Below are 13595 nucleotides of genomic sequence, written 5' to 3' on the forward strand. Positions count from 1 at the left end.
CAAGCCACAGTATTTAAAACAGCCTGGTACTGGCACAGCAATAGGCTGGTTGATCAATGGAATTGAATCGAAGACCCAGAAATGAGACTGCACACATACAGTCACTTGATTTTGTACAAAGAAGCCAGATCTATTCAATGGAAAAAGGATAGCATCTTCAACAAATGGTGCTGGTCTAACTGGAAGTCTACATGTAGAAAAATGCAATTGGACCCATATTTATCACCATGCACAAAACTCAAGTCCAAGTGGATTAAAGACCTCAACATAAAACCAGAGACACTAAATTGGTTAGAAGAAAAAGTGGAGAAGAGCCTGGAACATATTGGCACAGTAGATAACTTCCTGAACAGTACACCAACATCCCAGGCCTTAATGTCAACAATTAATAAATGGGACATCATGAGGATGACATGCTTCTTTAAGACAGAGGACACTGTCAACAGAACAAAGTGACAGCCTACAGACTGGGAAAAGATCTTCACCAACCCTTCATCTGACAAAGATCTAATATCCAATTTATATAAAGAACTCAAGAAATTAAACATCACCAAACCAAATAACCCAATTGAGAAATGGGCCTTAGAACTAAACAGAGAATTCTTAACAGACAAATATCAAATGGTTGAGAAACACTTAAAGAAATGGTCAACATCCTTACTCATCAGGGAAATGCAAATCAAAACAACTCTGAGATTCCATCTTACACCAATGGTGTAAGCATGTGGGGAGGATGTGAAGAGAGAGGTACACTCCTTCATTGATGGTGGGAATGCAAACTAGTACAACCACTTTGGAAATCTATCTGGTGCTTTCTCAGAAAACTGGGAATAGGTGCCGTTCAGTCACAGTCATAGGGGAAGAGAATAAGGGGGAAATGGAAGGGAGGGAGGAATGGGAGGATGCAAGGGATTGGATAACAATTGAGATGTAATATGAATAAATTAATAAAATATTTTTTAAAAAGTTTAGGGGTTAAGATGCCATTAGCTCTATAAATTTGTTTTGTTAGTAGAAATGAGTTATGATAGGTATGTATTTACAATCAGAGTTTTAGACTCACCAAGATATGAATGGTATTTTTTTCAAGGTTGCCAAATACAAAGACCTAAAAAAAACTGTGAATGTAACATTTATATAATTTTTAATTGTTTCCTGGTTCTTCTTGCTGTACATATGTGTGTATGTATATATACTTATATATGTATATATGTGTGTATAAACATATGTATGTATACATATGTGGGTGCAATAATATAAATGTATATAAAAAATTTAATTTCACAATTAAAATACTTAAAAATATCTGAAAGCTTGTGATAGGCTTCAATCATTCAATTCCCTCAACTATGTCTGTTTTGTCATCCTAGGTATATAAACATTTATTGTTATAATCACCATATAAACATAAAACACACACACAGACACACCTGCACAGAGATAGAAAAAAGAAGCAGAGTAACAGAGAGAGAGAGAGAGAGAGAGAGAGAGAGAGAGAGAGAGAGGGATAGAGAGAGAGACAGACAGACAGAGAGACAGAGAAGGAGTCTATGTACATACAGGAATCCTCAAGATGGATTAAAATAAAGTGCAGCCTCTATACACTGCACTGGTACTCAGTTTTAAATGAGAAGGGGATTTGGAAAGTTACAGTGCATGCAGGTAAAAATTTGGAGAAAGGGGAACACTCCTGCATTGCTTGTGTGAGTGCCAACCTATACAACCATTTGGAAATCCGTCTGGCCCTTTCTCAGAAAATTGGGTATAGTGATATCCCAAGATCCAGCTATACCACTCCTGGGCATATACCTGAAAGATGCTCAACATACAACAAGGACATTTGCGCAACAGGGAGTCTTATGGAATGGTTGGGGAATACAAGATCTCAGAAAGGGCAATAGCTCCACAAGGAGACCAATAGATCCAACAAATCGAGACCAAGGACGACCTATAGATACTGATGTATCAACCAAGGACCATACATAGAGTGGACCTAGACCACTTGCTCAGATGAAGTCAATGGCAGCACAGTTTCCATGTAGGTCCCATACCATGGGGAGAAGGGACTGACACTGACATGAACCCTCTTGCCCACAGGTTGATCACTTCCCCCTGGTGTGACGACATTGGTAGGCCACAGAGAAAGAGGATGTAGTCTGACAGATGAGACTTCATAGGGTGGGGTTAGAGGATAGGGGAAGAGAGTTCCCCCTTTCTAATGACTAGGGGAGAGAGGAAAAGGTGTAGGTAAGGAGGAGGGGACTGGGAGGAGATGAAGGAGAGGGATGCAATTGAGATACAAAGTGAATAAATTACAAGTAAATAAATTTAAAACTAAATAAAAAGAGTGGTATTTTGCACATTTTTCCACATAGATGGGCATTAATCTACCATGATGACTGATATGAAAGTCTATGACAATGAAATCTGTGTTGATATTTGGATCAGGAAGAATTTAGAGACTCAAAGGAATAGAAACAAAGCAGAGTGTCTTTCTCACTCAGGCCGTGGGCAGCTTGCTGGGTAAAGGGAGAATATTGTGGATTAGCAGGATGAAGTGGTGCAGATAGTGGGTAAAAATGAAAACATCTCCAAGCAATATGCTTACGATAGGAAACACTTGTGTTATGTGTGCATTATCTTAGTAAAAATGTACTCAGTTATCTTAAGCTGGCAGTTAAGTATATTCTCACCAAAATAAAAATGTGAAAGAATGCTTCAATTATTGAAATACATTTTTTCAAATTTCAATACAACAGATTTTTCCAAACAATGGGCATGTCCTCATAGTTCTTATCTTAGTCTCAGCTCCTCAGAGCAAGAGGGAAGTTCTTGCATGAGATCCAGGAGGCACCACCACCTGTGCTCAGCCTTTGCAAGATCATAAGGCCTACTAGCCTTAGCTACAGTAAGGTGAGGCCATCATGGGCTACAGGATAGCCTGTCTCAAAAACAACAATATTTAATTTTAAAATGCTATCAATCTTCTCTTAGATCCTGTGCTGTGGCTTTTGTGATCCTGTTTCTTATGAAGTTAAACTCTGAAACTCAGTTTAAATTAGACATGAAAGTCACAGGGTATCAAGTCTCTTCTTGGCAACCTGCTGTCCTTCCTCTGAGTGCCACTGGGTCTCGCCCTCTGGGGGACATGGTCAAATGTGAGGCACCAGAGTACGTGAGAAAGTCATATCCCACTCTCCACTCAACTGTGGAGAACGTCTGACCGTTGGCTAGATCTGGGTAGGGGCTTAAAGTTTACCACCTGTATTGTCCTTGACTGGTGGCTTGGTTTGAGCGGGACCCCTATACAGGGGGAGGTAATCCCCCTCAGCAACAGTCATAGGGGAGGGGAATAATGGGAAAATGGGGGAGGGAAGAATGGGAGGATACAAGGGATGGGATAAACATTGAGATGTAACAAGAATAAATTAATTTAAAAAAAAAGAAAAAGGAAAGTCACCCAGCTGTGACAGCAGTCAATGTCATGGCAGAAACACAATTAGCATGTAAGTTTAGTTACAAAACCAAAGACAAAATCCAATTCTATTCTGCCAAGCATATATCTTATGTAAGTGATAGAATTTTTTGTCATTCAATATTTCACTAGATCACTCAAGGATATGTTACAAACTAAACACCACTTAATTTTTATGACCTAGTGAAAGCCACAATTATACTTTGATTTCATATTTTCATATTTTTATAAGGAAATAACATTATCATTTAAGTGACGAACTGGGTATAGTGGTACATGCTTTTATTTTTATAAACCAAGTTTAATGAGTATCTAGCCACAAATTGAGCACTACAGAAGATTCGAGAGGCAAAACTCCAACCCAAGAAGGCTAACTGCAACCAGGAAAACACAGAAAGTAAATGAAAACACATCCACAAAACCAAAAGAAAAGAAACACACACACACACATACTACCAACACCAAAAACCACTGGTCATTAATATCTCTCAACGTCCATGGCCTCAACTGCCCCAATAAAAAGACACAGGTGAACAGAATGGATGTGAAAACAGGACCCTTTATTCTGTGGAATACAAGAAACACACCTCAGCAATAAAGGTAGACAACACCTCGGAGTAAAGCTCAGGTAAAATGTACTTCAAGCCAACAGACCAAGTTGGAATGGTCATTCTAGTATCTAATAAAATAGACTTGCCACCAAAACTAATCAAAAGAGATATGAAGAAGAATGCATCATACTTGTCAAAGGAAAGATACACCAAGAGAACATCTCAAACCTGAACATCTAAGCCCCAAATGCAGGAACACCTACATTCATCAAAGAAACATTACTCAAGCTTAAATTATACATCAAACCCCACACATTAATAGTGGGAGTCTTCAACACCCCACTTTCACCAATAGATAGGTCATCAATATAGAAACTAAATGGTTAAATAATTTAAAAACTTGATTCAAGAACAGGTAAGCAAATTAAATAGTCGTATTACACCTAAGGAAATAGAAGGAATCATCAAAAGTCTCCTAACAAAACAAAAGCAGAGTCTGGAAGGATTCACTGCAGAGTTCTACCAGACTTTCAATGAAGAGATAATACAAATTCTCTCCAAGGTATTCCACAACCAGAAACAGAAGGATTATTATAAAAGTCATTATATGAGGCCAAATTCACCCTGATACATAAAGACCACAAACACCCAACAAAGAAAGGGAAGCTCAGAACAATTTTCCTCATGAATATTGATGCAAAAATAATCAATAAAATACCAGCCAAATGAATCCATGAACACATCAAAAATATCATTCACCATGATAAAGTAAGCTTCAAACTAGGCAAGTAGTGGTTGTTCAGTATACGGAAGTCCATCAATGTAATCCAACATATAAACAAACAGAAAGAAAACCCATAATCATCTCCTTAGATGCTGATAAAGCATCTAACAAATCCAAGACCCGTTCATGATAAAAGTCTTATAGAGATTGGGGATACAAGACACACACTGAGACATAGTAAAGGCAATATACAGCAAGTCTATACTCAACATCAAACTAAATAAAGAGAAACTTTGATCAATTCCACGGAAATCAGGAACATGACAAGGCTGTCCAGGCACCAGTGACTGTGCCATCCAACTTATTTAACCATCACTGTTCTTGGAGATAAAATGATTTTTGTGTATTAACATCAGGAAGGGAGTTAAGAGATGGCTCAATGGATGAAATGATTGTTGTACATGCATGAGGTTTGAAGTTCATATCCCCAACATCCATGTTAAATTAAGGCATATAGATTTATGCCTATAGGCCTGCACTACTCTGAAATCCATGCTCAGAAAGGACAAACAACACTGCTCCTCCAGTGTAGTTGACACATTAACCCTCAGGCTCAGGGAGAGACCCTGTCTCAACAAATAAGGTAGAAAAAATAGATGACATGAAAAGTTGAACTAGACCTCTACACAGAAGGCAAAGCCCTCAGACATATGAGCGCAGCACACACTTGCATATATTTCACTCTGAAATGCACACAAACAGAAGGGGACAAGGGGTTGGGGGAGACAGAGGGGGGTGAAGATTTGAAGAGATGGCCTCTCCTGCCTGCAATCATAGAAAGTCATAATTGAATTGGCATGTATGTTCAGATCTCTCCAGCTTCTCCAAAGAGCAATTTGTGGCTCCTCCTAACAACATCTCCTCTCACCCATACATGCCCATCTTCACAGCTTCCCAGGGATTCTGTGTGGGGACAGAGGACCAGATGTAAATGGGTGGTCAATGTGACACAACATGCCACAGAGTAAGGGCTGAGTCCAGGATTAGGTTGGACGGTGGTGATGCTGTGTTCCCAGTCACAACAGGCTGTGGCTTCCTGCTCCCTGGATGAACCCCACATGATTCCATGTGTTTAAAGGCATATTCAGTGACTTACTGTCACTTCATATTCAAAAGCCTCCTTTTATTTCTGCTTTCCTAAAAATGGTCACTTGTCACCTTGTTTTTGAATTCTCAGTAGCTTTCTTCTAGAGTTTCCATACCTTCCAGGCATATCCATGGACAATTTTAAACTGTAAATGTAACAATGTTTGACCTTCCTATTTCCTCTTGTTTCTTCTAGGTTTGACTTTTTCTCTGAAAGTTACTATTTTTCCACTCATTGTATATGTATAAATTCAAATTGAAACTAGTTGCATTAAAGTATTGTTTTCTAATTCTAATAGCTGACTATTTGAGGGTCTCTCTATGTTAAATGCTTTTCTTGACAAACTCTCTGTGTGTGTCCCAGGCTTCTCCTGAATACGTATGCTCCTGCCTCCCTCTCCTGAGTCCTGGGTGCATGTGCGTGCACCATGCCTGCATCAAGACTGAAGGGATAGTGCATAGAGTTTCACTCAGACAAAGCACAGCCTCCTCCTGATGTCATTGTAGCCATTCGTGCTCCTCACAGACTGGGGTCCAGACAGATGTGGCCACAGCTTCAGCTATCTTGTACCTGGATGTGACCACCTCAGCCCTGAACTCTGTCTCTATTTATCTGTTTTTTTTTCATTTCACTTCTTTTTAAATTCACTTTTAAAATTTACTCACACTTTGAATTCTGAAACAGATTTTAGAAATCATGGAGCACAGAATCAACACTAAATGTGGGAGGAATTTCCTCAGGAGGAGGTTTGCCTATCAAACTGTGTATGGGAAGCACACTCAGAACCATGGGAAATCATGGAGGCCCAGGAGTCCTCATCCCAGAATAGAAGCATCACCAAGAATAAAATTGTTCTGAATTAAGTCTAAGTAGTAAAGTGGAAAAGTTAGGGTTATCTGTATGTCATAAACGTTCTGATCCCTCTCTCGGGTATGGCAAAAGAACTCAGAGATTGTAGTGAGCCCTCCCCATGTGGCTGTTATCCAGGACACAGTGAATGTGATCTACAGACACCATGCTCCCCTGGGACACCATATTTCTGAGCTCCACAGTGGGAACCTCTCACCTTCTACAGACATGAAAATTACATGCTGCAGGGAAGTAAAGTGTTAAATACCCTTTTACTAGGCTATGAAGACCTCAGGAGCAGAGTCCTCACCAGCCACGTCCATCCGGGTAAGTGTTCTGCACCCAAGTGCAGATTCAGAAGGTGGTCGGGTCCCAGGCAGGCTGTGGGAGGAGGAACACTGTGCTGCAGGGAGGTTTTCAGCATCTGCTGAGCTCTGACAGCCCCTCAGCACTGAGGCCTCTGTTCTACATGGGCACAAGAACACTTTCTTCTTAAGATCTTTCCTAAAACTCCTAAAATTAGTTAGGTTTTTATTGCAAACATCAATGTGTTATATTTATATGTTTGAATAGAGTCAATGACTCAAAATGAATCACTATACCCAATGTTCCTCATACACAGTATGTTTTAGTGGTTTAACCTTACTTATTGATGTGCCTAGTAGAAAAGTTGGTTGTTCATTTCATATTTTCTTTAAAAACCATTACTTTTACTTCTGTCATATTGCTGCAGAAGTTATGGTTTGAATCCTGTAATTGAGTAATTAAAAATGCTTTCATGGTGTTCAAAAGGAAATAGCCTTCCTTGTATCAACATCATCCAGTAGACATGACCTCGCGTTCCTTTGAGGTCCCTGACAATATTTCCTGCTGAAGTGATTTTATCCCCATTTAGTACCAGAAACTGCACACTGATGCTCTTGGCTTGTTCTCTGTGCACTGCACAGTAGGACATTTCTTCTAGTGGGAACTCTGAGAGTAGATTGCTGGACCACTACATATCATATACAACACAGTAAATGCAGTGGTCGTTTCCCCTCCTGCTGTCTAAAGAACCAGGATCCAAAATCTAAGATCTTGAGATGAACAATGTCTGTGTCCATCAGTCTCTCTGGTGGTCTCTTCAGAGAGTTCAAGGTGTCCACCAAGCCTCATCCTGTCCTGCTCTGTGCTTCTTTTTCTGATTTTTGTAGCCTTTATGTTTTCATAAACCCATCAAAACACACAAACATGAGCACATGTCTTTCTCACTGCTAACAATAGTGACTAGGACAAGGAAGGAGGGTCAGGGCTGTGAAGAAGAGATCTGGGTTTCTCCTGTTTCCTCACTCATTTGAAATGATGAGTGGAGAATGATGCAGGCTGTGGGTCTCCTGTCCTGACATCTGGGTCAAAAGAGCACTTTATTATACTGTTATGTGAGGATGCATGTAAAAATTTTGATTGGCTAGGAAGCATCAAGTCTGACCTGGAGATGTACCAACATTTGTGTCAGATTTCAGAATTAACCATCAATTCCTACCTCAAATGTTCTCCAGTCACTTATCATTGCATTACTACAGTTCTTGTACTTCATGGCCTCTCTGGGCACAGCACTGAGATCTTCTTGGTGGTGGCTTTCATCAGGATGCACCAGCACCTCACCAAGTTTCCCTAGTTTTCCAGGTACAATTATGCAACAGAGAACACTCTTCAGTTCCATCTCATCCCAATTGCACTTGCAGGAGGAAGAGACAGTCCCCTTCCAAACTGCTCTGTCCAGTTTACATGAACTCACAGAGTGGGTCAGACTGATCACAGCATGGTAAAGGGAGCTTTTAATGACAGAAAACACAAGTACCCTGCTTTATGAAAGTAAGAGTGGACAGGTACCACTCAGTCTGACATACACCCCCTCAACAGCAGGAGATGGGCAGGCCGACTTCATGTTGAGAACGAGGAACAGATGTGTCCTTCCTACCTAATTCTTCCTGGATCAGTGCACTCACAGGACCATAAGCTCCCATCCTACAGGGTGTCTCCTGATGGGTGTCTCCTCCATTCCTCTCTCTACTTCTCTCCATGTCAAAAATTTTGGTCACTCTCCTGAGCACTTGTCAGTTGTTGGAGGCCCATTTGGTAATGTCAGGGCTCTCCCTGACTGCAGTTACTGCTGGGTGACACAGTGTCTACAGTCCTGGCTTTTTAACTTTTGCAGTGCAGGGAAAGCAACCTCTGTCTTCTCTGATGGGACAGCCATACAGCTGGCTCTAACAGAGGGAGACTAAAGTTTCTCTAAGTCATTTATCCTTTTGTGAGGATTCTAAATTCCTGGTGTGTACTCTAAGACTTATTTTTCATATTCTTCATGTGGGACCAACTTCCCAAACTCATGTCACATTTTCTTTCATTTATTTCTGTATGTACATAATGTCATGTGTCTCTGAGACAGTCTGTGTTTTCATTTAGTAAAAGGTGATCTGAGTTCACAATACAACAGGTTATCTTAGGACACTCACTGGGAAATCATTTTTAAGTTCCCTGATTGAGGAGTGTGTCTAAAATGATACTTCTGGGGTAGGAGAGTTTCTATCCTTGACTCTGAGGCCATGGTCTGCTAGGCTGGTGTGAGCTGACAAGGCTCACCAAGCAGGGGTGTATCCAGAGGATTCCTGTAGGTTTTATGAAGGATTCATCTTCACGAGAATGCTCCACATAATTCTAGTGAGAATTGTACATATTTTTTCATGTCATATATAATTTAAAGACTTTTACACCACACAAGTCTGATTTATTTCTGATTTGTAAAAGAGTGGTGAAACATTACGAGATAAGAGTGTGACTGCAGAAATGTTGCCTCTGCCTCTCCCGACCAGGCATAACAAGATAGCATGCCACATTCATGGTCTGTCTTCCGAATCAATACAACTTCTGTGATGTTCACCTCCAGAAAAATAAGGTATCCCAATGGTTTCAATGCCTCATCCATTAAAGTCATCTTTTTATGAGATATTCTCATTTTTCTTTTTTTTTTTCCATTCTCATTTTTCTAAAGCAGTTTGCATCTGCAGCTTGCAAACTACAGTGACGATAATAGAGTTTGCTACCCTTGTTACAGATGATGAAAATGCACCATATGCACAGATTGCAATGGGCTGTCAAAGGTTTGAATCTCTCCTCTTCCTCTTTCTCTCTCTCTGTCTCTCTGTCCCTCTCTCTCTCTCTCTCTCTCTCTCTCTCTCTGTCTGTCTCTGTCTCTCTCTGTCTGTCTCTGTCTCTGTCTCTGTCTCTGTCTCTGTCTCTCTCTCTCTCTCTCTCTCTCTCTCTCTCTCTCTCTCTCTCTGTGTGTGTGTGTGTGTGTGTGTGTGTGTGTGTGTGTGTGTGTGTGTGTGTGTTTCTCTCTGTCTCTCTCTTTCGGTCTCCTAGAGCTTATGTTAGGTTTTGTTTCGACATTTGATTACAGAGAGTGAGATTGCTCAGTCAAGCACACATGGTACATAAAAACTAGTAACTAGAGGAAAATCCTTCAGTAAAACTCTATTATAACTATTACCTTTACATTATTACTACTATTAATCTTATAAAAGTTTACTGATACTATAAACTTTTATTTCCGAAATTTCCATTTTTAAATAACTTTTTAAATTTTATATGTATGAGTATTTTCCAGAAGCGGTTTTGGATCCCTTGGAATTGGTGATTTGTGGATGCCATTTGGACAGTGAAAAGGATCCTGGGTACTCTGAATGAGCAGCAAGAGCTCATAAACATAAACTATCTCTCCAGATGCTATTTCTAATTGTTCTAACTGACTATCTTCCTCAGCTCTGATTTATTTCATTTATTTTGTAGAGGAGGCAGACATGTGCATGGCACAACACACCTCTTGGGGTCCTCAGAATTGGCTCTTGCTTTTCAGAATGTAAATTCCAGTGGTAAAACACACATACACACACCAATTCTCCCCACAGGTCTCCTGCTCTGATCACTTCGCTAGTACTGCATGTTCTGGAGCTCGGGCACTTCTGCTTTTCCTTTGTAGCTTAGTAGTTCCATGGTCTATGCAAGATAAAACCAACACACACCTTTGAATTTCAGGTGATATTTAATTTTTACAACATGACTAGAATGTGTAAATTATTACACAATTCAGGAGTATGATATTTGTATTAAAATAAGTTATTGTGTTGAATACCAAGAATCTTCCAGAAGACCCTTCACCAAATGTTCTGGTGTACATGCGAAGCTTGGTCACCTGAGTCTGAACAATATAACTGCCTCCTCAAGGAGGTACAAAATCCTAGGTGCCTGTGCAGCACATCTTTCTGTATAGGTTGGATAATTCTTCTTTCATTAATACCTTACCATGGGAATGGCTCCAAATATATTGCAATTACAATTCTATTTCAATTCAATAATTTTCAGATGCTAAAAGAGAAAAAATCTTGAATCATGTTCCTGGAAGCCTTTGATAACTGGATGCTTCTCACAGAGGCTTTTGTTCTACATAACATCAGCACATAACTCAGATGCAGTTACAAAATGGATTTACAGATGTCTGAAATGCTACCAGATAGCTCAGGAAAGGAAATGCTCAGGTAATCTACCACTTTCATATTTAATCTCCTCAGTCTATGCCAGGAAAAACAGATCAGTTGTTTAAAAAACTGCCTTAACTCTCCCAATTCACAAACAAAAAGGACCTTCATGAGAATAAAGCCACCAGCCTACACTTCCACAGACTTAACACTGTGCAGAAAACACTACCATACTTGGTATGTAGACTTCACCTTCTTATACACCTAGGGCCTCCATGACACAGGCACATGGCTGTCATATGCTCTAGAAGAGGGGACAGCAGCTCAGCCCTAGACTGCTCAGGGTCACACACAGAAGAAATGGCAGATTGTGCATAGTCTGTGAAGAGTCTGGACGTAGAGTTCCCACTTCTCAGTGCTCCCTGCAGAACCACATGAAGAACACTAGGTCTGCAGTAAAGAAGCAGAACAAAGAGAGAGAAACTGCAATGAAATGACTCTGCACAAGCCAAGGACACTGTCTGATGTCTCATTTCTACTTATTTGCAATGCTCCTTGAACTTCACCAAAGCCTGTAGAGCTCTTTTGTGCCTGGTTATCAACATGATGCAAATCAAGAACAAATAAGACATTGCCTTTGCCTAAGAAACCTCATATGAAACAACAGGAAAAATATTTCCATGACACATGACAATTTTAATATGTAAGAAAGCTTATAGTCTGATGGGGAAAATGAGCTTTGGAACAGCAGAGAGAACGAGCATGGCTTATGTGGAGTAGTGCTGAACTGTGAAACATGGACACATCATCCTGAGAGTAGCAGATCTCTCATTATCTGAAGTGGATGAGCAAGCTAGATTTGTGGTAAGAAACCTTCTTGCTGTTCTCCCCACCCACAGCTCCTACCTGCTTCTTTCAGCCTTAAAATGAATAAAATCAGCAATCTGCCCCATTACATTAAAATAAGAAACACTCTTTATTCTGAGGCTGCAATTGGGATCTTAGGCAACAGCTTTCTTCTTCTCTTCCACATCTTCATGTTCATTCATGGCCAGAAGCCCAGACTCACTGATCCACCCATCGGGCTCTTGTCCCTAATCCACATACTGATGCTGCTAGTCATGAGTTTAGTAGCCACAGACATTTTTATGCCATGGAAGAGATGGGATGACACCACGTGCAAACTTGTTTTCTTCTTGTATAGGTACCTTAGGAGCCTCTCTCTTTGTGCCACTAGCATGCTCAGCATCCTCCAGGCCATCACCCTCAGTCCCAGAAGCTCCTATTTGGCAAAGTTCAAACGTAAATCTCCATACAATATGCTAGGTTACCTTCTTTTTGTGAGTATCTTTTATTCATCCATTAGCAGTCACCTTGTAACATATACAGCTGCCACCCATAACTCGACTTCACCTAATTTTATACACATCACTCAATCTTGTTATCTTCTGCCCATGAGTTACTATCTCAGGAATGCATTTTATACACTACTCTCCCTCAGAGATGCCATCTTTGTATGTTTCATGTTCCTCTCCAGTGTGTACATGGTGATTTTCCTATGGAGACATAAGAAACAGTCCCAGTTTCTCCACAGCAGCAGCCTTTCCCATAAATCATCTCCAGAACAAAGAGCCGTGAAAACCATTCTGTGCCTTATGAGTTTGTTTGTGGTGATGTACACCGTGGACAGCCTTAGCAACTTTTTAAGAACACCAAGTCATGATCTTATGCTTGATTTTATATCAATTTCCATAGGCCATTGCTATGCTGCACTCAGTCCATTTTTGGTTCTCAGTACTGAAACACGTGTCATTCCTGTTTTGAAATGTTATGGCAGGACAGTAAATATGTGATTATTCGGGAATGGGTAAGTCCCTTTAAAATGGGCTGTTGCACTCTGAGGTATGCACCACATAATCTTCATTTTAAATAAAATCCCGGAGGTGCTTCTTTTTCTTGCTGTTAAGCTTATTTATTGTGATTTATGTGGGTCCTAGGGATAAAGCAAAAGGCATATGCCAGATACATACGTTTTGGTACTCTCCCATGCATCTTTAGGAGAGAAATGGAAAGCAGACCTCACATGTCATGCCTGGATTACCCACAATATTTAAAAATATTGGGGTTTGGGTAGGTTTTTGGTTGCTTTCTTGGTGCAAAGATGTTTATTTTCATTGGGAGTTGGTTACGTGTTACTATTGATCATATTAACAGTAAAAAATGAGGTTTGACAGAGGGATGTCTTGCTTTTCCTTTATATTTCTTCCTTTGATTTGGAGACTGGAATTGAAAAGAGTGAAGGGGGAATATAGAAATATGTAGGGATGATAGG

The 13595-nt window shown here is 40.2% G+C and overlaps 1 protein-coding gene across 1 annotated transcript; it reads left to right on the forward strand.

The window, feature by feature from the left end:
• Positions 1-12189: 12189 nt before the first annotated feature.
• On the forward strand, positions 12190-13116 carry LOC127196987 (vomeronasal type-1 receptor 54-like). The gene has a single exon (XM_051154677.1). It carries the CDS (start codon positions 12190-12192, stop codon positions 13114-13116), a length of 927 nt encoding a protein of 308 aa, XP_051010634.1.
• Positions 13117-13595: the final 479 nt, after the last annotated feature.

Source organism: Acomys russatus, chromosome 13 (genome assembly GCF_903995435.1).
Source record: "Acomys russatus chromosome 13, mAcoRus1.1, whole genome shotgun sequence".
Lineage (NCBI taxonomy): Eukaryota > Metazoa > Chordata > Mammalia > Rodentia > Muridae > Acomys > Acomys russatus.